At 39.0% G+C, this 26,439-nt stretch overlaps 1 protein-coding gene across 1 annotated transcript in view; it reads right to left on the minus strand.

Moving 5' to 3' along the window:
• Positions 1 to 26,439, minus strand: part of SRGAP1 (SLIT-ROBO Rho GTPase activating protein 1) — a 281,502-nt gene that overhangs the window by 72,100 nt on the left and 182,963 nt on the right. The window contains exons 5-7 of the mRNA XM_077775205.1: positions 18,619 to 18,801; positions 18,048 to 18,176; positions 875 to 1,096 (exon numbers count right to left, since the gene is read on the minus strand). Coding sequence (XP_077631331.1) covers positions 875 to 1,096; positions 18,048 to 18,176; positions 18,619 to 18,801 — 534 coding nt within the window. The remainder of the gene's footprint in view (positions 1 to 874; positions 1,097 to 18,047; positions 18,177 to 18,618; positions 18,802 to 26,439) is intronic.

The following is a 26,439-nucleotide window of genomic DNA, read 5'->3' on the forward strand; positions in this document are numbered from 1 at the left end:
TTAATCTATGAGTATAGTTTTGCACAGCTGGGATACCAAGTGCTGTATAGCGTACTCATTAATTGGGTCTTCTTGTTTTCCCAGCCGCAGACAACAAAATATACCATTGTAACTTATGAACGGCTTAGATGAATTTTTTTTCCCCTTGGGTAAAATAGGATAGAAAGCTAAATTCATATAAAGAACCCAAAATACTATATATCATTTCTAATGCTCATTTTACCAGTTTGGAGACAACTACAGTCTTAAAAAAATGTTTTGCATTTTTTCCCCTTCTCTCCCATTCTCCTGCCATTTACAATTATTTTTCTTTGTGGAAATCTTTAAATCAAGATCATAAGAAGTCTTCAGATAGATTCTACTAGGCCAGCAAAATGGTTCGTTTTGAATTTAAATTTAAATGTCTACAGGTAGAGGAAGGACTAACTATCCTGAGATGGTTTAGTACTTACAGCCAACTGAGACTGCACCCAGGTTTGGCCTTTGTAGGCATTTGACCCAAAGGTGGTAGTGGCTAATGTTAGCATATAACTATGCTAAGATCCCATGCGAAGGCAGGAGGGAGAAAACAACTGAGAATTCTGACAACTGTTGGGGTATAGCAGGTGAAGAGTAATATAAGTGAAAAGACAATTCATTACTTTTAAAATGATCAATTACTGGGGCATCTAGGTGGCTAAGCTGGTTAAGCATCTGACTTCAGCTCAGGTCATGGTCTCATGGTTCGTGAGTTCAAGCCCTGCATTGGGCTCTCGACTCTCAGTTCAGAGAATCCTCAGTCCCCCCCTTCTCTATGTCCCTAACCCACTTGTACTCTCTCTCGCTCAAAAATAAACATTAAAAAAATATATATATATATAAATATATCACTGACCTCATCACCCATGTGAGACTGAAACTCAAACTTCATTGGGGGACAGAATGCCGCAGGGTACATCTCCATGAATCTCTGTTTATCACTCCGGGGCTCCAAATTGTCAACCGCATTCTCAATAATGTCTAAGCCTTCATGTCTGGAAGTTTCAAGATTATACTCTGCAGAGAGATATGTTCTCAAGGCTCTGTTCAGACTTGCATGGTAGCCAAGATCACAGCACTTTAAAAATAAAAGAATACCATATATAGAAATTAACTCAAAATGGATCAAAGACCTACACGTGACAGCTACAACTATAAAATACTTAAAAGAAAACATAGGAGTAAACCTTCATTACCTTGCATTAGGCATTGGTTTCTTGGATACAGCATCAAAAGCACAAGCACCAAAAGAAAAAATAAAGTGTTTGAAGACTTTTGTGCTTCAAAGGGTACTAGCAAGCAAAAAGATAACCCATGGGATGGGAAATATTTTTGCAAATCATATCTGATTAAAAAAAGTTTGTATCCAGGATATATAAAGAAATCCTACAACTCAATAATAAAAAGACACATAGCAATGGGCAATGGAATTGGATAGACACTTGTCAAGAAACACATACAAATGGCCAACAGGCACATGAAATGATGCTCAACATCATTAGTCATCAGGGAAATGCAAATCAAAACCACAGTGAGATAACCACATCACACCCACAAGTATGGTTATAATGAAAAAGACATAACAGGCATTGGGGAGGATGTAGAGAAACTGGAATTTTTATACACTGCTAATGCGAATGTAATATATTGTAGTCTCTTTGGAAGAGTCTGGCAGTTCATCAAAGAGTTAAACTGACAATTAACATATGACTTGGTAATTCCATTCCTAGTTATACAAGGAAAATAAAAATAAATTTTCACAAAAAACTGATATATCATTATTTAAAGCAGCAGTATTTTTTTTTAAGTGTTTATTTTTGAGAGAGAGAAAGAGAGAGAACAAGCAGGGGAGGGGTTGCCGGGGAGACAGAGGACCCAAATCGGGCTCTGCGCTGTCAGCAGAGAGCCTGATGTGGGGCTTGAACTCATGAACCATGAGATCATGACCTGAGCTTAAAGTCGGATGCTTAACTGACTAAGCTACCCAGGCACCCCTAAACCAGTACTATTAATAACAGCTGAAAAGTGGAAATAATCTAAATGTCCAACTAATTAACAAAAATAAACATTATCCGGTCATAAAAAATAATGAGGTACTGATACATGCTACATCACAAATCAACCTTGAAACATTATGTAAAGTGAATGAAACCAGCCATAAGAGACCACACCTTGTAGGATTCTATTTATATGAATGTCCACAATAGGTAAATCTGTAGAGACAGAAGGTAGATTAGCAGTTGCTAGGAGATGGAAGAACTGGGGTTGGAGGGTGGCTAAGTGGTGTAGGATTTTTCTTTGGAGTAATAAAAATATTTTATAACGGACTGTGGTGATGCCCACACAACTCTGAATATACTAAAAGCCTATTGTAGCCTTTTAATGAGTGAACCACATGGTATGTGAATAATATCTAAAGAAAGCTGTTAAAAAAATCAAAGCAAAAATCAAATACTGAAAGGAAATAATAAAAAAAATAGCATTTAAGGTTGTACATGCATACCGATCCTATGATTTTTTGAAATCCTTGCAGGATGAAAACATACTAACTGTAATATTTTAGATTTGCATAATTTGCTGAAGACTCAATAATAATCTGTACTCTTTCAGAAGTGAGAAAAGAGGTTTGAATCTGCCAGAAAAGTTCAGGAATGCCTTCTTTCTTATCCCCAGAACAAAATTTGTAAATAAGAGATGACTGCCTTTTATTGGAGGTAAAATTTGGAGATTCCTAAATCTTCATTACCTTTAGTTTGTATGTGTACTTATTCTTTTAATGTTACATTTTAAGAGACTATAATTTAATAAACATAACTCTGGATATGGGTGCCTGGGTGGACCAGTTGGTTAAGCATCTGACTTTGGCTCAGGTCATGATCTCACAGTTCATGAGTTTGACCCTGTGTCCGGCTCTGTGCTGACAGCTCAGAGCCTGGAGCCTGCTTCAGATTCTGTGTCTCCCTCTCTCTTTGCCCTCCTTCACTCGTGCTCTCTTTCTCTCTCAAAAATAAAATAAACATTAAAAACATTTAAAGAATTAAAAAATATAACTCTGGATATTGGTCAGTTATACATTACTGAAAGAATTTTAAATTTATATATAAGAACAACATAAATCTTTTAAAGAGGAAGTGGTTTTAAAAGGTACAAAACCAGGCCATCCCTATATTGTTCCAATGCAATTCAATCAATTCAATTTGATTCAGTTCAACCCACTAATTAGCCATCTATTAGGTGCCTGGGACTTTGGTAGTCTCCAGGAATATGAAGACTGGAATACAGTAAAATATAATTTCCATTCTCAAGGAATTTGAATATATGTTGTCCATTACTCAGCTACTAAAAGAACAGTAAAGGGGCACAAAGGAAGTAACATCCACCAGGACATGAACTGTCAGATCTGTCTTTACGAAGGTACAGATTGAATCACTGACCCGTCCTTAGAAATGTCAACATATTTGATTCTACCCTCACACTTCAACTTCAGAATTATTAAATTTGGGATTTTTCCATAAAGATAATATAAAATCTTGCTATTCAGAGTGTGGTCTATAGACCATCAGCATCACCTGAAGCTGGTCAAAAAGGCCCCACCCCTGATCTGCTGAATTAGAATCTGAAGTCTAAAAAAAAAAAAAAAAAATCCACAGATGATATATATGTACATTAAAAGTCTGAGAAACAGTACACTAAAACATTGATAAAAAAAAAAGGTCCTGTAGGGCGCCTGGGTGGCTTGGTCAGTTAAGCATCTGACTTTGGCTCAGGTCATGATCTCACGGTTCGTGAGTGTGAGTCCCACATCAGGTAAGCTCAAGCCCCACTTGGGATGAGCATGAGCCCTGCTTTGGATAAACACACACCCTGCTTCAGGTGAGCCCCCTCATCTTTCTCTCTCCCTGTCCCTTGTGGGATCCTCTGTCTCTCTGCCCCTCACTCACTTGTGCCCTCCTCCAAAACAAAAGTCCTGTAACCTTGTCCATTGGGGGTGCTATTTCTACAAATGGGCAAGAGAATCTCCTTGATTAAATATTATTTGATTTAAAAAAACAGAAAGATGCTATTATCACACTTAACAAATACAAGCAAAATACAATTGTGAAATTCAGCAGTCTCATCTTTGATACATTTCTAGTAGAATCAGATGCGCTCAAATATAGAGAATGATTTTCAGTTAATTAAAAAATTCTAGTTTCAGATGAACAAAGTCCTCTTTTATTCCTTTTGCTCCTTAAAATTCATAAAGGTGCTGTGTAGCCATTTTATACACATCAGAGTGACCAAAAAAATTATTCTACCTTTCAGTAATACCTCATCTTGTGAAAACATGAATTGGTAAAGGAAATGGCCTCATTTCTTTGAAATATACTAGTGCTTCAAAACCTACTATTCTGAAAGAACACAAATTCAGCTTGATTATAATGAAGTTGCTTTACTTTAGAAGTATTGATCCCAATGGGAGTTCACAGAAAATTGGTATTAAGAGGAAAGAAACAACTTAGAGAAAAGCACGCTCCACAAACCCAGTGTCTTTCCAACATAGAAAGGAAGAACCAAGGGAAAAGAGGAAGAAAAAACAAAGAAATTGAACCCCCAAGTACCTAATTGAGGTAGAGTTCTGAATAAATACATGCTAAGTTTTTATTAGTCCCAGATTTAAACAGTCCCAGACATACATTCAAATTTCTAAGATTTGCTTCTTTGGGGAGTAAATGTCAAAGTTAGAAAAGCATTGTGTGGGCTTCTGCACCCAGTTGGGCCAGGTAGATTTGGTAGGTCCGAACCTAGTAAGGCAGCCCTGCTTTCACCAGCAGTTTCCTAACAGGCTGGGAAGAAGTATGCATGGGGCTTCATACCCAATCCAGAGGACTCCCCAGGTGTCTTCTAGATTTGGACTGCTATCCCTCACATGGAGGTTTCTGTGATGAACTTGTCGGACAATAGCCTTCTCTGATCCCCAGGGAGCTTATCAGTCTGTAAGATCACTTAATTAGCATGCTTCTGTTACTTCTGATATGCAGCATTTTCTATACTCTAGGTTTTTCAAGCATCCTGGACTTTAAAAGAAACAAGATAAAATTCTCTTTCAAGGTCTCCTGAGATAGCAAGGCCAGTCACAGAATCATCTTTTTTCTAAACTGGAAGCTAAAATGACACTGGATATGCTAAGATTCACGATAGTTGGTTAAAAGGGCTAAAGTAATTCTATGTAGCTTATGAATTATTAATGACAATATGAAAAGCCAGCTTCTGCACAAAGAGTTGAGTTATAACCCAAGTGCATTTAATGATGAAAATACATAAGAAACCAATAAGACATTTCATGAAAACAAAACAGTGTTGTTCTGATGGATGGAAAACTGAATGGATACATAAAATTATGGTTTAAAATTGGGGAAGGAAAGACTGTTGAAAGTAGAAGGGTATTTGTTTTTTAATATCCTAAGAGCTGTCAAGATATATCCTAGTAGGTATTAGTCTAAATCACCACAATAAGCTAACTTCTTTAGGCAAAAGGATTGCAAAGAGCATCAAAAGTAAAGATGAAATCCAGGTCTTGATGACTGTGACAAATACTTGATCTTGTTCCAAAGGCTGAGAGGTCAGCTGAAACACACTTGGTGGTAATACGGTCAACTATAAATGGATCCCAGCTATTTAGGGAGAGGGCTTTTGTTTGTTTGTAGAAACTCTTATGACATGAGAAGTCTTACTGGGCAGAAGTTTGGTCCTAGGCGGGAATGAAGATGATGGAACTACAATGGAAACAAGTCTTACGTACATGTTTTCAGAACAGGGAGAGCCAATGTCATTTTCAGGGCAGCCCCAAGCTCCCACGTGACTGCAGAATTAAGCAGTTGTCATGAGTATGGAGAGGGAAGGAACTCTTTTGCATAAGTATTCTACCTTCACTTCATCACTCCTGCCTCCAATGAAGAGACTTCCATGATCTTTTGTTCTGGGTCCCACCTCTGGCTTTTTAATTAATAAGCTTTGGCTTTGACCATTCCAGACTCCTGGATACTGGGTAAAGACTTGGTCTACCCCATATTTTGAGTCCTTCTACAATAGTGCAACCTGAGCAAACAACTGCAAAAACAGTTTTCACATAACCCAGGACCAGAAATAGGTTAAGTTCACAGCTTTTTCATTAGATGTCAAATGAAGAAAGCTGATTTCTTCTGAATAACTTATCTTTGTCCCTTAGATTCTCCTCTCTAGCTATTCAGTACTTCACCTCAGAAACCACACACTTGTTTTGTGAGAGATGGGCATCTCGTGGGACTGAACTGGATGTTTAAAATTCTACAGGCAATTTTTGCACACCTGCTCTCATGGCTGGGGTCCTGATGGTCCATAAAGAGCTGACAATTTAATTCTTGCTGCTGCTTTAATAACCACAGCCAAGCATTTAGCAAAACTTGTTTTGAGTTTCTTTTGTGTAATGAAAAGATCAAAATGGTACATCAAAATAGATACAAAGTAGGAAACAGGAGGAGAATGGAGCTTGCACATGCCAGCGAGTAGGACCAATAACCATTTGTGGCCTAATACATGTCCTCTCCCACGGGCAATCCTTTTTCTCAGAGAAGCTGCCACCAGAGGCGTTTTATCTCCAGGCCAAATCTCTATAACTACCCTGAATCAAATCACAAAGAAGTAGAGAGAACAAATAAAGCAAGCCCAGACAAGCAGGCCAGGTGGTAAATGCTACGGAGAAAAGAGACAAATAGGGAGTGCTGAGGGAAAGAAATGGGTGTGGGTCTTTTATATAGGGCAGGTGGGTGCAACATGAACGAAAAGAAGGACTCTGCAAAGCTCTGGAAAAGTGTCCTAGACAAAGAGTAGAAAGGCCCCAGGCAGGAAAAAGTTTAGAGAGCCTGGGGAATAGAAAGGCCAAAGTACCCAAAGCATATGGTGACTAAGGAGGAAGCTGCAAAAGAACACTGAGTGGCAGGTGAGCAGCAGTTCCCATAAGGTCTTGGTGAACTGTTTGGATTTTATTCTAAAGACAATGGGAGGCCTTTGGAGAATTTCAAATAGGGATCAATGGGTCTGGTTTATATGTTTTTTAATACTCTGGCTGCTTGGGCAGAGGATGGATTACTGATTAGAAGGTCTTAAGTGGAAGATGGGTGACATCTTAGAAAGCTTCGTGCGGGCAGGAGATGAGCTTTGTCTAGGAGACAGCACAAGCAGCAAGAAATAGCAAAGTTGGGACATTTAGGAGGTACAGATGACAGGATGTGCTGATGCATTTATACGTGGGAAATGAGACAACTGGGTTTTTGGTTTGAGCAAATGGGTGGAAAGGTGGGTCACTTGCTGAGATGTAAAAAAATGGATAAGAAAAAGTGATTATGTGTGTGGAGAATGATGACGATGATAGGGGCAAATGGAGATAAAAAGCTGAGTGTACGACGTGTTCAAACTGCCCATGAGGCATCTAGCCAAAGACGTCTAGTAGGCAGCTGGATACAAATCTGAAGCCCCGGAAGATGATCAAGACTAGTGACAAAAATCCAGCAGCCATCAAGGCAAGGCACCAAGAGGTAGAAAGTCAACTTTCTACTCTAGGCGACTTCCAATGTTCATGAGTCCAGCCAAGACGGACCAGCGGGCCCTGGAGATGCAGAGTGGCCTATATTGCAGGTGACAACAAGTGGGTGCAGTTCCCTTTAACAAAGCGCATGGCATCTCCACCAGAAGGAACTTTTAAAGCCATCTACGTTAGTTTTTAATCCCTTTTCAATCACAAAGGGAAAAAAACACACATAAATTAGTTTATGTGATAACTACACTATCCTAACCCGTTTACCATGATCTCTCTATCATCTTCCTAATAAGAGTTAGGCCAAGTGGGGGGTGCCTTCTTCCAGTATTCCAATTTGGCAGGTTTTTATGGATAAATCTTAATACCATTATGTATGGGGATGAGTCAAACTAACTAAGAAAAATCTGAACTCTGAATAAGTTGCTTTTTAATTAAACACATGTCTCTAGAGACAAAAAGAAGAGGCTAAAAGCTTTAGGACAATGGGTTACTGAGAGGTGATAAAGTAAACAGGGCATGCAGTATATGATGTAATCTAATTTCAATTTCATTCTGTATAAATGGCTAATAAAATACATGACAGATATCTTTACCAAGAAAATTAGCTGGAGGAGGGGATTACTCTGTTGCAGTATTACATAACAGTAACAAAGATTTATCCTTCAAATGCCAAGGTGACCGGCAAACTTTTACAGGAAGTAATTTGAAACTGTGAAACTCTACCAAAAAGATAACAAATACTTTATTACCGGGCAGGAGCTATGGGACAAAGGACCAATGGAATTCTACTGTTGAGGACTGTGTTCCTCTGAATACCTTTTGAGGACGGACTGAGAGAGGCCACATCACCAGTTGTTTTAGGAATTCCAGGGGTGCCTGGGTGGCTCAATCAATTAAGCATCCGACTTCAGCTCAGGTCGTGATCTTGCAGTTTGTGGGCTCTGTGCTGACAGCTCAGAGCCTGGAGCCTATTTCAGATTCTGTCTCTCTCTCTCTTTCTCTCTCTCTGCCCCTCCCCCGCTCATGCTCTGTCTGTCTGTCTCTCTCAAATATATAAACATTAAAAAAAAAAATTTAAGAACTGCGGGTATATAGAATGCTGAATTTGATTATAGATCTCGGTATTATGGGAAATGAAATGTGTACTCTCCTCTCTTCTCTTAGCAAATCATAATCATTTGAAAATCTCAGCATTCAATTAGAATATTTGTTGCCTGCAGGATTTTACTTGTGGATTGTAATGCATCCCAATTATAACAGAATTAGTTAGAGTCTATGTTTTTGTTTTTTTTTGTTTTTTGAGAGAGAGAAGGAGAGAGCGTGTGTGTGCATGCACAAGAGCAAGATGGGGAGGAGCAGAGAGAGAGGGAGAGAGAGAATCCTACACACATTCCACGCCCAGCACAAAGCCCAACATGGGGCTTGATCCCATTACCACACGATCATGACTGGAGCTGAAACCAAGTGTGGGACGCTTAACCCACTGAGCCACCCAGGTGCCTCAGTTACAGTCTTTTTTTGTGCTTATTGTTGGGGATATTAAAGATCACAAATGTGAAATCTTTTATTTATAAAACTACAATCTATTTTCCCTTATAATTATGCCTTTATTCTCCCAAACCAATTAAATTTCCTTTGGCCAATATTTGCAAGATATTTCTTATACTTCATATTTATTCTTAAAGTAACATATTGTTGTGAAATTAACTATGTTCCACCTGCTACCTGATTTCAAGCTAAGAGACCATTACTCTACAAACTGAAATTTACCTAGGACTTTCAGGGTAGAAACCATCTTGAACAGTCTTCTGCTTAAGTGACACTCTGGATTAACTAATAGTTCATTCTCTAAATCACAGGTCAGCAAGCTATGGCCTGTGAATCAAATCCAGCCCACGGCCTGGATATGGTAAATAAAGTTGGATTGCAACATAACCACACCCAATTGCTTACTTTCCTATGGCTGTTTCTGCACTAGAGTAATTGTGACAGAGACCATATGACTCACAAAAGCCTGAAGTATACACAATCTGGTCCCTTTCAGGAAAAGTTTGTCTACTTCTGCTCTAAAGCACAGTGACCAAGACCAAGGCTACTGTGAAAACACACAGCTAGTAGGTGCTCTTTAATACTCTTGTACATTTTTTCCTCCAACAATTCGTCTATATGCTCCTCAGAGTAGAGTGTAAAATATATGCAATCTGTATTTATTATAAGTTTATTAAATATTATAAATCTACTAAAATAGGTATTAAAGGAGTTGTTGGAAAGACTTAAGAGTAAACAGGGGCACCTGGGTAGCTCAATCAGTTAAGTGTCTGACTCTGGCTCTAGTCATGATCTCACAGTTCATGGGTTTGAGCCCTGCACTGGGCTCTGTGCTGACAGCTCAGAGCCTGGAGCCTGCTTCGGATTCTGTCTCCCCCTCTCTCTGCCCCTTCCCTGCTCATGCTCTGTCTCTCTCAAAAATAAATAATAAACATTAACAAAAATTTTTTAAAAAGACTTAAGAGTAAACAAAATTGATATCAAATTAGGAAAAAGTTGTGCCAAATGCAACACTGTGAAAACACTGTAAATATCCAGAGTATTTTTGTTCCTTGTTAAAGATCTCAGAAATAGAAACTACCCAGCAGATAAGCTTTGTGCAAGACTACTCATAAATCTGTATGAAAAGATGAATCGTAATACTGTAGACTAGAAAGTATAAGTATATTGGTATGCTTTACATTAATACTTAAGGCATGCTTTTATCATTTTTTACAACTTTTTCTTTTGTTAAATATAAAATATGCTATACTTAAAGAAAAGTGTGAAACATATATACTCCTTTTAAAAGTCCCCCAAATTCCTCTCCTAAATCACCTCATCCCTTCTCCCTAGATAGAACTCTGTATTTACAGTACCCAAAAATGTGTAAATCATGTTTGGTATACTATATTCAAGTATTTCCAGCTGAAATAATACTTAGTTAACAACTGAGCCATCATTTTCTCCATGGTATTACCTTCGATAAACTTTAGAGATCTAACATCTTACACTGCTGGTTTGAATTTGATCAAGAAGTTCATTTACTAAGTTTACAGAAGTGTTATTTTCAGTGGCAGAGTTCATCACAAAATTAAGTTAATAATTACAACAAGGCACAATGGAGAATTTAAGATTATTAAAAATAGGTTCCAGGGGCGTCTGGGTGGCTTAGTCGGTTGAGCGTCTGACTTTCGCTTAGGTCATGATCTCGCGGTTCGTGGGTTCGGGCCCTGCGTGGGGCTCTGTGCTGACTGCCAGCTCAGAGCCTGGAGCCTGTTTCAGTCTGTGACTCCCTCTCTCTCTGACCCTCCCCTGCTCATGCTGTCTCTCTCTCTCTCCTAGAAATAAATAAAACATTGAAAAAAAAATTTTAAAAATAGGTTCCAGAAGAAATCCAATAGCTATTACTTAGAAATCAAATGTTTCCACATTGATAGCCATTTCTTAGTGAGACAGAGACAGAGAGAAAGGTATATTAATTCAAACTGACATTGATAAGTAAAGGTGAAGTTCATAAAAAATAGACAAATTGGAATTATTAAATGTATTTTTTAAAAAACATTAGATTACTTTCAAATACACAGAAATGACTTGAACTAGTCTATCAAAGTGTTACATTAATATATTTTTTAGACCCTTAGTAATTAACAAAAGAGGATTCCATTGACTAGGGTTTCAGACAGTACATGTGTAAAGTGACTAATCTGAAGTGCCTAAAAATATTTGTTATTCTCTAGTTTGCAGTATTTTCTAAAAGTTTTATTTACTTAAGTAATCTCTACATTCAATATGGGGCATGAATGCACAACCATGAGATCAAGAATCACATACTCTTCCGACTGAGCCAGCCAGGCACCCCTTTAATTTACATTATTAATCTGAACTCCAGAAAAGCACTCTGGGGGCACCTGGGTGGCTCAGTCGGTTGGCTGGGCATCTAACTCTTGATCTTGGCTCAGGTCATGATCTCAAAATTTGTGGAATAGAGCTCCAAGGTTTGGCTCTGTGCCAACAGCACAGAGCCTGCTTAGGATTCTCTCTCTGCCCCTCCACTTCCCCTGTGCACTCTCAAAATAAATAAATTAATTTAAAAAATCATTTTGCTAACCAAAATTAAATTATGGCTCAGATTTGAGTTCAAAATTAGTATACTTCCAATTCAATAGGCTCTAAATTCAGGAAGTTTTAGAATATCCCATTTGTTGCCAGGGGAAAACACTTCACAATATGATAGAGTCATCAGGGTCACACACCCCAAGCCAGTGATCAATTTTAGCATCACTGCTGGTGGGTTAATCAGATGTTATTACCTGTCTACATAAGACATAGCAACATAACCTATGGTGTAATCTGTTGCAAAGCGCTTAACTTGAGTTTATCAAGCCTTTATGTAACATTCACTTTGTAGGAAATATAGGGAATAGAGAAACAGGCTGACACCATAAAGAATAGACACAAATCCAGAAGCTGAAATGTTCTGAAGAACAACTGTCCATATCTCCTCAACAGGGACTTTGTTAGATTAAAACACTTTTAAAAAGACTAAAGGAACACATCACCCAGGTGCACTGTGTGACCCTAAATTTGGTCTAGTCTAGGCTCTAGCTGTAAAATGGTTTTTGGGAGTCATAAATAGGAATATGGTCTGGCCAACAGAGGAGTTAAAATTTTCTAAAATGGAAAGATGGAGATCAATTATTGAAAAAAGTAGGTTAAAAAGCTGCATTATACATATGATTTCATACTCTCCTGGTATATAAAAATGTGTATGTGGAAACACAGAAAAGTATACATTTTAAGTGATGATCTGGGGTGGTAAGAATGTCATCATCCTATTTCTGCATATAATTTTTTCTAATTTTCTATAACATACTAATTCTGTAATAATAAAAGACTAGTTTCAAAATACAAATTCTATGAGAAATATATAGAACTTTTTTATACCAATAGATCCATTCATCATGGTCTAGCATGGAAATCTATAAGAAAACAGACATACTATTGACATGAATAGAACCAAGGGAGGAATATATAAAAAAAGGTCTCAACTTTAATTCTTAATTATTTATAATGCTTTGATTCCATCAAGATACATTTAGTATCTTCCATGTCACTTCACATATAAAGTGTTATGCATTAAAAATGTTGTCTTGACTTTTTCTCACAAGAGGTATTCACAACTCTTCCAATAATTATTAGATAGCTCACTAAAAAAGTGATTTTGCTAAATAAGCTCACAAAGCATAAAGGATTCTAGATGCCTTTGCATAATAGTCTATTTCTTCTTCATCAGTAAGGGTCAAGCTTAATGAATTTTAGGATCACCACTATGTATGCAAATTGCATTCCTACAAAATAATCAGTCATTTTAGAATGTATACATTCATACTCTGCCTCAAAAATGAGTCAATGAATGCATAATTTTCATCAAGAGGATTCAATATCAATTGAGTAGGACAACAAACCCATTTCTTATCATTTCTTTTAAAATTCATAATGAGGGGCGCCTGGGTGGCTTAGTCGGTTAAGCGTCCGACTTTCGCTTAGGTCATGATCTCGCGGTTCGTGGGTTCGAGCCCCGCGTCAGGCTCTGTGCTGACTGCCAGCTCAGAGCCTGGAGCCTGTTTCAGAGTCTGTGACTCCCTCTCTCTCTGACCCTCCTCCTTCACGCTGTCTCTCTCTCTCTCCTAGAAATAAATAAAAACATTTAAAAAATAAAATAAAATAAAATAAAATTCATAATGAAGTTGTATTATTTGCAAATTACTCACATTTTATTTATTTTTTGAAAGGCGGGGGAGGGACAGAGAAAAAGGGGGGGTGAGATAAGAGAGAGGGAGAGGGAGAGGGAGAGAGAGAGAGAGAGAGAATATCCCAAGCAGGCTCCATCTATACTGTCAGTGCAGAGCCTAATGTGGGGCTCAAACCCACAATCTGTGAGATCATGACTTAAGCTGAAGTTGGACGCTTAGCCAACTGAGCCACCCAGACACTCTGAGAATTACTCACATTTTAAACTTAAGACTGATCTTTTAAAAGTCCATCCTTATTTAAAACTGAAAATTACCCAATATATTTAACCATTACTTACTTACATCAGAGTTAATTAGATTGGGAGGTTAAATGTCTGAGTTTGAAGCCACCACACTTCCTAACTGTGTAACCTTCGACAAGCTATCTGGCCTACCTAAGTCTCAATGCTTTAATCTATAAAATGCAGAAAATAGTATTTACCTCATGAGGTTTGTGATGAATTAGTGAGATTATATGTAGAAATCTGCCCTTCACATACTAAGAGCTCAATAAATATCCATGACAGTGACTGTCGCAGACTAGGAATCTAGACTTCTCTCTTGTCCCTCTCTTGCCTGCGGATACAGAATTGAATACAAGAGGCTAATGTCCAGTTGGAGACAAGAGCCCCGAAGAGGGGTTTTGGCTCTGTATTTATTGAGCTCACAACATATCACCCACATGGTGAACATGAAGAAAACAAGATCTTACACAGTGAACGTGGAGAAAACAATCAGACAGTAATCATTAACTTGTGGAAGAACGAAAGGGTCTGGGGGGCAAGTGGAGTCTGTGATCAAAGTACAACAGTATACTGGGGTCAGATGGAAAGTACTCATGATCCCACTACAATATCTTGCTAGCTAACCTCGGGTGTTTTTCACTCTGTGGTGTCGGCTTTCCGCCCTAAGCTTTTTTCTAACTCATTTATGTTAAGTAGACACTATGATGGTGACTGTCCTGAAATGCTAGTCCTGTCCTATACATGCCAGTCATTTTGAGAATGCTACTGCACATCTCCCCAGACAGCCAATGGCTATCTCAATCTTACTAGAGGTAACAAGAGAACTAGAGCTCCCTGACCTTCGTCCCACTTCTCCCCAGGGTCCCCAACTCAGTCAAAGGCACTACCGTTAACCAAGATACTCAGGACCTGAACCTGGGAGGCATGTTTATATTTCTTTTCAACTACTATATCAAATTCCTATTAGCTCTACCTTCTCTATTTTGAATCCAACCAACCACTTCTCACAGGTCTATTGCTACTGTGCCAGTCCAAGCCAGCACCATCTCTAGCTTGGACAATGACCAAAGACTCTAGATACAGCTTGCCGTATTCACCCTTGTCCTCCTCACTTGCCTCAGTCTGTCTTCCACCCAGATGCCAGAGTGAGTCTTTAAAATGTAAACTCTTCCCTGAGTAAAATCCCTCAAGGCTTCCCACCACACTTCCAACACAATCTAAACCCCTTTCCCTGTCCAAGTGACCCTAAATAATTGGGTTTCTGCCTACATTCTCTTACAGAACCTTCCTCCTCACTTACTCCATTCTTTGCTATTTCTTGAGCATCTTCAGCTTGCCAAACACATCATGGCCTCTATACCTTGAGCCTTGCCAGTCCTTCTATATGAGGGATTCCTTCCCCATATAGGCACAGGGCTCTCCAGCTCACTTCTCTGCTCCAATACCAGGCTTTTCCTGAATACCATCAAAAGAAGTACCCCAATAGTGCTTTTCATTTATGGCACTGCCACTACTATATAATGTGTGTGTGTGTGTGTGTGGTGTGTGTGTGTGTCTGTGCGTGTGTGTTTGTGTAAATATGTTTATGAGCTGACTCCTTAACAAGAACGTAAACTCTAAGAAGACATGGACTTTGTTTTGTTCATTGCTGGATCCCCATTGTCAAAAAGAGTGCTTGGCACTTTGCAGGTGTTAAAAAATACTTTTCAGTATATGGAGACTTTTCCTTATGTTAAACTCATTCGAGCCTAGCCAAGTACTCCAAAAATAAGCCCTAAACCAAAAAATAAGCAAATGGAGTAGTTACAAAGAATTAGCTCTATATTCTATATATTTCACAGAATTCTTGCAAATCTAAGTTTGAAAACAGGGGCTATAAAAGTGTTCATTTTTTATTCAGAAAACTTAGCGGTCTAGCAGGAAAAAAATTCTTTTCATTTCATCAGAGTGCTATAGGGAAATTAATTATTGACTAAAATACTTGTAAGAAAGGAAGAGAAAAAGGTTTTTCCTGGTTTTATTACTAAAGGGTTCTGTATAAAGAAATTATGACAGTAGAGGATATAACTGTTTTTAGACTCAAATTTTTTTTTAAAAAAAGGCACATCAGGGAGTCTGGGTGGCTCAGGTCATGATCTTACAACTTGTGAGTTTGAGTGCCATGCTGGGCTCCACACTGCTTGGGATTCTCCCTCCCTCCCTCCAAATAGATAAATATCAGGGGTGCCTGGGAGGCTCAGTTGGTTAAGCATCTCTCTGACGGTGCAGAGCCTGCCTGGGATTCTCTTTCTCTCCCTGTGTGCCCCTCTCCTGTTTGCTCACTCTCAAAAATAAATAAACTTTTTTTAAAAAGGCACATCAGAGTGTTAATAAACTAAAACATAATTCCCTTACTTAACAATCCTTTTGCAAGAGTCCCAAACTGTGGTCCTAAAATAGGTAAATGAGATTTAAATTGTCCATAAAAATAAAGTTGCTTTAACCTACTATATATCTAAATTATGATGCTATAAGCCACAGGAAAAAAATTTATATCTTTAAATTGTTGAATTCAATCAACACAGAGCAGCACATGAGTAGATTTCCAGCAGTAAACTCTCTGAACCTCTGTCACTTCACCTCTGCTTTTCTTATGACACATTGCTTTTCTTCTTTTATTTGCAGATGTGGGTGTTTTTGGACTGGGGTTTCTGTCTGTGTCACCTCTGCCGTCTCCTACAGTGTCTGCAAAGTGACTGTGCTACTTATTCATTCAGGTTTTCTGAATGAAAGCTTAATGCTGGGCGTTACAGGTGGGGAGTCGCAGCAGTAATCACTGCGTGAACGTAACACTGCATATAGACTTGGGAGGGTTCGGAACGAGCCCAATTACTGCTTTGCACAGCATATCCTTGGAGAGAAATACAGAGTTGGATAAATTTAAAAATGTGGTCTCAGTCCACTCTATTTTGCTTATAGTATTTGCCACAACTAGGAACAAAGCTATCATGTGTGTAGTCATTTGCTTAGTATCTGTCTTTTCCACTTTCCATTCCTGAAGAAGTGTATATGCTTGGGGGTGGGGAATGGATAAAATAGGTGATGGAAATTAAGAAGTGCACTTGTGATGAGCACACGGTGGTGGATGGAACTGTTATGTCATAATATCATACACTTCAAATTAATATAATATTGGATGTTAACTACCTGGAATTAAAAGAAAAAAAGAAAAAGAATTGTATATGCTTCTCAAAGCCTCAGCATCTCACAACAGTAGGGCCCAAGAAATGTATTCTTTAAATGTTCATTTATTTTTGAGGGGGAGGGAGACAGAGGGGCAGACAGAGGGAGGGGCAGACAGAGAGAGGGAGATATAGAATCTGAAGCAGGCTTCAGGCTCTGAGCTGTCAGCACAGAACCCGATGTGGGGCTTGAACCCACGAATTGTGAGATCATCACCTGAGCCAAAGTTGGACACTTAACCAAATGAGCCACCAAGGCACTGAAATAAGCAGGAAATGTGTTCTTTTTTTTTTTTTTAATGTTTATTTATTTGAGAGAGAGAGAGTGAGAGAAAGTGCAAGTAGGGGAGGGACAGAGAGAGAGACACACACACACACATAGAATCAGAAGCAGGCTCCAGGCTCTGAGCTGTCAGCATGGAGCCCGATGCGGAGCTCACATCCATGAACTGTGAGATCATGACCCGAGCCCAAGTTGGATGCTTAACTGACTGAGCCACCCAGGCGGCCCACTAAGAAATATATTCTGAATCAATGAATGCAGTTAGGGTGTGTCATCCCATAATTTAAAGATGCCTGGGTCCCCTTCCCAGCTGAGGTTACCAGGCATTCAGAGCTTTACAGAACTTAATAATTTGCTTTCTACTGGTTTTGGGATGCACACTTTTTCACATGCATCTTAGAATCGATGGTGTCTTGGTATCATGTACAATTTAACTGGCAGCATTTTTTCTTTCTGAGTATTACATGAAATAACATTGGTTTCAGAAATGATGGTATTTTAGAATCAATAAAATAATTATTGCTAGTTACATGTTAATATGGAAAATAGAGGGGTGCCAGGCTGGCTCAGTTGGAAGAGAGAAAACTCTTTCTCTCTCTTTTTTCTTTTTAAGTTTATTTATTTATTTTGACGGACAGAGAGATGGAGAGAGAGAACCCCAAGCAGGCTCTGTGCGGACAGTGCAGAGCCTGACGCTGGGCTCAAACTCGTACACCATGAGATCATGGCCTGAGCCAAACTCAAGAGTCAGACACTCAACTGACGGAGCCACCCAGGCGTCCTGGAAGAGTGAGTGGTCTTGAGGTTGCTGGTTCCAGTCCCACACTGGACAGAGAGATCACTAAAATAAATAAGTTAAAATTTTTTTTAAATATAGAAAATATAAAAATTTCAAGTACTTACGTCAATTAAATCTGAAAGATCATGAATATAATACTTGAAAACTGAGGCATTGGTTGCTTCAAGGGTTAGGAGATATTCATTCCGTGCCTTAATTGATTTTAGCTTGTTTTCCGAATACTTTGCTTGTCTCTGAAAACGAAGAAGATCCATTGGGAAAGAGCAAAGTCATGTAGGCACAGAAATATATATACCTTCTATTAATTTAAACAATGTATTCTACATACACAAATGACCTTTTGAAGTCCTCTGAGAAAAGTACATTTTGAAACTGATTTAAATAACTAAAAGTACCCAACAATGTATTTGAGCTTCAGGCCCATTTGCAATGAAATCTCTTTGTTAATGATATTCAAGTCCTCCACATTGTGTGTTGAATACTTGGCATTCAACACTAAATGATGTCCAGCTGTTATTACATGATTTTTATGTTTCTTAAACATTTTTCATTCCTGTTGGAGGAAATGTGTGTCATTTCACAATTTATAATGTGTGTCTATCAGTTATTGCAACAGTGTTCTTAGCACCGTCACCTCAACTGAGGACAGAAAGGCTCTGTAATGTTTTCACTTACTTTTTCTTTCATCTTTTCAATTTTCTTTACAGAGCTTCGCCGCTGATGTCTCTCCTCCAGTCTAATATGAAAGACCGGATCACCGGATCTTCCAATTTGCTTTTCTTCTTGTTTCTCAGCCTCTTTCAGCTTGCTCTCTGCGCTGATGCTCTCTGCATGATACATATGGTATGTTTTCATCACCTGTGAAAATGTGACCCAAATTGTTACAAGATGCCTGTCTGTAACTCAGAGGGTGAATGGAAGCCATTATATGAGGAATACGTTAAAAATATCACCTTACAACTGGCAGGGGGAAAGCCAGACTGTTAGTCAAGGAGATGAATTATGGACTATTGCGTCTACATAAGGAAAGAGAAATATGCAAATTCACCAGCCAGGAAGAGGCACTTAGGGGATAGGCTTTGATGAAAAAATGATTTACAGAGCTTTATGCATGCTTTCAGTGCACTTGAAAAGTTCCCTTAAGCTTAAAAGTGTCCTCTAAAATCTCTGCATTATTAATCTGCAGATAAACCATTATTCATGGATAAATTTTACCCCAACCTTGGAATTATAAAAAACTCCAAATGAGTACAGCTTTTACTAAAGAGTATTTCTTTTATAAAGTCTACTTGCCAAAATGCAAAATGTAAATATTAAAGTTCATACATAGTTTAAGAAAATTGTTTTTCTGACCACAAAGTTATACTTTATGATCAACGTAGAAAACATATGACACAAAAAAAGAAAATATAAAAAGCACACAGTGATGACTACTGTTAGGATTTTTGGTACAGTCACTTGGTTGTTATCCTACGAAAACACACAGACACACATACACATTTCTTTATCTGAAAATGACACATATTTCTCCTTTTAAAAATTTGTACCATACTGTAGTAGCTATTTTTAACCTTCTATATTGTTTTTTCATTTAGTATTGCTTTTCTATAACACTAAGTGTTCTTCTAAAAATATTTTTAAGGGCTATGTAATATTTCTTTTTTTTTTTTAATGCTTTATTTCTGAGAGAAAGAGAGAGAGTAAGCGGGGGAGGGGCAGAGAGAGAGGGAGATACAGAATCTGAAACAGGCTACAGGCTCTGAGCTAGCTGTCAGCACAGAGCCCGACGCGGGGCTCAAACCCACAAATCGTGAGATCATGACCTGAGCCGAAGTCGGATGCTTAACTGACTGAGCCACCCAGGAGCCCCTGTATAATATTTCTTTATATGACTGGACACAACTTGACTAATTTCCATTTGTTGAACATTTTAGGATATATCAACTTTTTGCTTTATAAAGAAAATTGTGCTGAAATCTTTTATACATATCCTATTTCTTCTTTTATAAATGATACACCTAAGTTGCATTTTAATACATTTAGGAATACATAGAAAATAAAAAATTTAATGTATCCTTTCCATGTATGTTCTAAACGTACATAAACAATTCTCAACTAATTTTGTTAAATTCAATAAAATTTAAATTTCTAACATTTTTATATTATGGCCACAGAAATATTTGTGCACAAAATTATCATATGTCTTACGGTACCTTTTCAGAGGAGAATTGCAAAGTTAGACAGTCTGCACATTTTTGAGGCTTTGACACAAACTTCCAATTTAATACTCTGCTAATCTGAAAAACTTGATGTGTGTAGTTATTTTCCAAAGCATTTAGAAAACACAAGTGTTTAATAAACATTTTCTCAAATAACAAATAAGTATATTTACTCTTACAGTAGCTATTATATCTGTATATAATCCCTGTTTTTTTAGACACAGAACAACAGTCACAGATTTTCCAATATAATTTCAACTTGCTTTTATAAGCAGAGTCAGACATCGGGGCCAATGCTGAAATCTGTTTACCTTAAGCACATTTATACTCCTTAAAAGAAACAACAGTAGGGGCGCCTGGGTGGCTTAGTCGGTTAAGCGTCCGACTTTCGCTTAGGTCATGAGCTCGCGGTTCGTGGGTTCAAGCCCCGCGTCGGGCTCTGTGCTGACTGCCAGCTCAGAGCCTGGAGCCTGTTTCAGTCTGTGACTCCCTCTCTCTCTGACCCTCCCCTGCTCACGCTGTCTCTCTCTCTCTCTCCTAGAAATAAATAAAAATTAAAAAAAAAAAAAAAAGAAACAACAATAAGGTCCAGTGCAACTGATGTATCAAGGAACAAACTAGAATTCAGCACCCGCTTATCTGTGGAGGCACTTTTCCACAAATTATGTCAAATTCGCATCCACATAAAATAGATTTTATTTCATTCATATATAACCAGAAGTTATTTGGGGCCAATTCTATAACTAAAATGTAGTTGTTAAGAAGAGATTTAATGTCACATTTTGAAATAAGGAACTTGATTTTTTTTTCATTTCAAAAGATGAATTTTAAAATAGTTTGGAAACCAGAAGCATCACTGCAATATATACCTTTTTAAGGTAAGCTAAAAGGCATTGCTGAACAAGAACAAAGTAAGGGCTAAAGTACAAAGCATGGCAGCTTTTTCTGAGCTGTGTGTAATTGCGAAGTTGTCTGTTTTTAGTAATTATCAACCCTGTCCAGGAGAGGTTTCATTGGTTACTCCAGTTTAAAAGAAAAATAAAATAGCACTGAGATGCAGCTGGGCAGCTGGGGAATAAAAAGGGAGTAACCCTACAGCTGGGCAAACAGTGAGGTCAATGAATGTACTACACACCTTGCATTTCTAGGTTTGGCTCTGTTTGTACACCCTGCCTGCAGCAAACCCACACACCATTAGGTCCTGGTTCCAATTACATCTTTAAAGAGAGGGTGAAAGAAAAAACCTCTCTCTCTCTCTCTCTCTCTCTCTCTCTCTCTCTCACACACACACACACACACTCATTCACAGCTGCTCGGCTGTCTGTATTCTTCTTGCTAATACTCAGGAAGAAATGAGAACCTGTGACTCCCATCATACATAGATGAAAAGGTATTCCAGACAGCCATGGGTATCTGAGAATTATTTATTTTAAAAACATCCTGAAGGGGCGCCTGGGTGGCTTAGTCGGTTGAGCGTCCGACTTTCGCTTAGGTCATGATCTCGCGGTTCGTGGGTTCGAGCCCCGCGTCGGGCTCTGTGCTGACTGCCAGCTCGGAGCCTGGAGCNTCTCTCCTAGAAATAAATAAAAATATTAAAAAACAACAACAACAACAAAAAAAAACATCCTGAAGACTCGAACTCTTGCTTTATTTAGATGCTGTAAAGCAATGTAGGTAAGTGATTTGCAGAAACTAAGCCTTATGAACTAAGGACACTGAGCTGGCTGCCAGCATGGTGTTCTTATAAACTAGACTGGGTTAAAAGAAAAACATTCTTGGGGCGCCTGGGTGGCTTAGTCGGTTAAGCGTCCGACTTTCGCTTNGAAAAACATTCTTTTTTAAAAATATTTATTTATTTATTTTGAGGGGGTGGACAGAGAGAGAGAGAGAGAGAGAGAGAAACAGAGAGAGAGAAAAAAAGAGACAGAAAGAATCCAAAGTAGGGTCCATGCTGTCAGCATGGAGCCTGATGTGGGACTGGATCTCACAAACCATGATATCATGATCTGTGCTGAAACGAAGAGTCAGAGGCTTAACCAAATGAGCCATCTAGAAGCCCTAAGAGGAAAACATTCTTGACCTAACACTGGCAAGAAAAGGGTGTAAACATCTCATGATAACTTGGTTCAGCACAATAGCTGAGGGTTTTCTATCTAGTTGGATGGTAATTTCCAGAAGGAAATTTCTTTGTTCAGTTCTGCAATGCAACTTAAGGTTTCCACTATTTCCTAAAATGTTAACAATGACAATGAATGAATTTTAAAAGTTGAGGAGAAGAACACTGAAAGCTTTTTAGAACTCTAATTGCAGATAATGAATGCAAGTACAAATTGCATTATTTAAAATGTAAGCTGTTGACAGCAGTTAAATGTGTTTTGTATTTAAAATAAAATAACAGACAGTCTTCACTTTTTCAAAGAAGTAGAAGAAAGCTTTTATTTCTTAAAGGTGCCTTTTTTACATGTACTGCAAAGAAAATAATAGGTTCTCCATCAGCTTAATGCAAACACAAGTATTTGCATACCAAATGACACGATAGTCATATATCCATTTAAATATACTCCGATAACATATTTTCCTATTTGAATTCTTCTCTACTAAAACTTCATGCATAATTCTGCATGGAACACACTCAATTTATCTTTCCTACTCCATCTTTTCTTAACTGTAGAAGAATAAAGTAGAAAGTGGCTACATCTTTGCACTTGTGAAATCCTATGCAAAAACTTTTGCACAGAAGCTATTAATATTTTTTTCCTTATTGACAGACTCATATAATGTATCTGACACTCCTCCTGGACTTTAAGTCAAAATAATTAAAATATCTATAGTAAATTTTAATATTTAGTGTCATGACATCATTATGTATCTGAAAACTATGTGTCTGGAGAAGATCAGTGGCTTAAGGCTTTACTATTTTCTGATGTTGTCACACAAGTAGAAAACACGGTTCCAGGAATGGGTCTACCACTTACCAGGTATGGGGAATTTATTTTACACTTCTGCTCACCTTACAGGGTCATTGTGGACACTCAATTGTGTGTTTCTAGGTGTGTGTGCGTGTAACAAACTTTACTGAATACTTATGTGTGTAGGTATGTATATAACGTAGACCATTAACACATATCTATAAAATATATGTATTTAGCTAAATAAGCATTATATAATGCTTACTATGTGCCAGACACCATTCTAAACATTTTATAAATAATAGCTTATTTAGTCTTTCTAAAAACTCTTAGGAGGTATGTAACTGTATTCTCTCTGTCATACAGAAGAGTAAAGAAAGGCATAGAGAGGTTAACTAACTTGCCCAAGGTCACACAGCTGCTAAGTGGCAGCAGCAGTTGGGACTCTGACAGTCCAGTTCCAGATTAGGTGTTCTAGACTGCTATGACATGAACTTTGATAACTCTGAAACACTGTACAAATGGAAGGCCTCTTTACCTGGCGCATATAGCTATTTTTGGTTATATTTAGGAATAGTGGATAAAAAGGGCTGACATACAATTATTTATTTATTCACCATTTGCTTGGTGCTTACTATCCATAAGGCAATGATGGGTGTAAATATAAGGATTTGGTTTCCTACTTTTTAAAATGTTTGTCTATTTTTGAAAGCGGGGATGCACATGCACACAACGTAGAGGCAGAGGGAGGTGGACAGAGGGTCCAAAGCTGGCTCTGTGCTGACAGCAGAGGGCCCAATGTGGGGCTCAAATTCATGAACCGTGAGATCATGACCTGAGCCAAAGTTGGACGCTCAACCAACTGAGCCACCCAGGTGCGTCTTGGTTTCCTACTTCCAAGAGTTTAAATTTTTGGAGATTAAAAAATGGGCCTTGGAGATTCCGATGGACATGGATGAAGGGAGAGGACATTCAAGCTGGAAGGATGGTACCAGCAAAGGTATGTGGGATAAGGGTAAAGATGTAGGTAAGGTGCACATAAGTAGACTATGACTTTGAAAAGGGGATCTAGGGAAGGGCTTGAAAAGTGGGTGGTTAGGTAAGGGAGCCAGAGGATAAGAATGCAGTTGTCACAGGCCAGATTAGGAGAACTTTGAAACCTCAACCAAAAAGTTTTAAATGTACTCTATAGGGGTTCATGTATCCACAGAGCTGTAAATAGTATGATCAAAGCACTATTTTAGCAATAATGTCGTGAAGATGTGCAAGATGGTGTGGGGTGTGAAGTAACCTCACTGAGCATAAAACAGAAGGAATGGAAAGAAAGAGAATCTAAAATAACAGTTACAGAGCCTTTTCTCCATTCTCACTCTCTGACCTTTTCTCAGACTTGCCATGTCTCCCTCCACCACGGAGGACCTCCCAGCATGGTCGTAACACCAGCCCAAAACCACTCTGTACTCTAAGCTGAGTCAATCACTTAAAGCTCCCTCCTCAGATCTGTGGTCTCCACCCAAGCCAATCCCACTGCCTGGCATGTCCTAAGCACCTTATACCTGCCATGTCCTCCCCCTCAGCACCTTGCACCTGCCATGTCTTCCCNCCTTGAACTAACATTCTGACTCATCCTCCAAGGCAAGCTCAGCCCTCACCTACTGCTATGTGTTCCCTGGTTCCCAGCCATGGCCATCTTTTTCCCCCAACTGCCAGGACCTTCTTATTGATAGCACCTTCCTACTCTGCCATGTGTCATAGGTATCTGTGTACACTACAGGCTCATGGACCTAATTTTAGCTAGGGCACCAACAGTGTCTTCTGNGCCCCGGCACTTTCAGATTCTTAATATTGCCTTTATACAGTGGGAGTAAAACAGGCATTTGGTGAGAAACAAATGAAGGGCAGAAAGCCATTTTATAGTCAGCTTGTCCATCCATTTATTCACTTAACAGATATTTACTAAATACCTAGTATGCCGACATTATTCTTTTCTGTCTCCAGCATCCAAAACAGCACTGCAAATAAAATTCCTGGGATTAGACTAATGAGATGACAAATAGCTCTAAATCACTATGAAATACAGTGAGCATTTGGGGTTCATAGCCCCTGAGAAAAGGCAGGTGTGGTGGCTGGGGTGAGAGGAAATGAAAAGCAGTATGGTAGTGACAATATTCCCTAATTCCATACAGAGCCTGCTAGTTTACTAAATCCATCAATTACAGGAAAAACTACATTTCTGAAGTTTCCTTAATTGTCGACATCCCAAGATAAAGGTCTCTTTTCTACAATCGATACACAAGAAGGCTCTCCTTGTAACGGAGTGCCAGACCAACAAAACCACCAAGGTAGGGCCAAAGCTTTGGAAGCCCATTCCTGTTGTTTCCAGCAAGTTCTTGAGTTCATTGGGAGTGAAGGACCCCCAGGCCACCCTGTGCAGAGCCCCAGCGGCTGTGCTGCAAGGAATCTGGCCCTTCCAGGGGCTACACAGCCGCAGCTGAGGTTAAGGCCTCAGCCAAGCTGTGTCTCTGAGGGCTTATTTTAGAAAGGGGCAGTGGGCGGGAAGTACCTTTAAGAGAGCACGCACGCATTAACACTGCATGCCAGGATCCTTCCACCTGCAACCCCAAGCCCTCTTGCTCTTTAGAATACTGGGCCGACCTGGGGCTGAAGAGTCTCTGGAGCCAGGCCCCAGTGGATCTGAGCTCCTATGCTATCACTTACTAGCCAGCAAGTTTCTCAACTTTCTTGGGCCCTAGTTCCCCTGAGGCCTAGTTCGCCTGAGGTAATGGGGATTAAATGATAGAATGCAGGGAAACACATAGCAGGGTGGACAATTTTTTGTTTTGTTTTGCTTTTTTTTTTTTTAATACTTATTTATTTTGGGGGGAGAACACAAGATGGGGAGGGTCAGAGAGAGGGAGATAGGCTGACAGCGGCAAGCCGGATGTGGGGTCAAATTCACGAACCGTGAGATCATGACCTGAGCTAAAGTCAGACGCTCAACCAACTGAGCCACCCAGGTGCCCCAGAGTTGACAGTTTTCATTCTTTTTTTTTTTTAATGTTTTATTTATTTCTAGGAGAGAGAGAGAGACAGCGTGAGCAGGGGAGGGTCAGAGAGAGAGGGAATCACAGACTCTGAAACAGGCTCCAGGCTCCGAGCTGGCAGTCAACACAGAGCCCGACACGGGGCTCGAACCCACGAACCGCGAGATCATGACCTAAGTGAAAGTCGGATGCTTAACTGACTAAGCCACTCAGAAGCCCCGACAGTTTTCATTCTTGACAGTTTCTACAGTCTGACGTGGAAGTGAGTGTGCAGGCTCTGGGGCCAGATTACCTTGCTGCATATGCAGGCTCTAGGCAAAGAGA

Source organism: Crocuta crocuta, unplaced genomic scaffold, assembly GCF_008692635.1.
Source record: "Crocuta crocuta isolate KB4526 unplaced genomic scaffold, BGI_CrCroc_1.0 scaffold97, whole genome shotgun sequence".
NCBI lineage: Eukaryota > Metazoa > Chordata > Mammalia > Carnivora > Hyaenidae > Crocuta > Crocuta crocuta.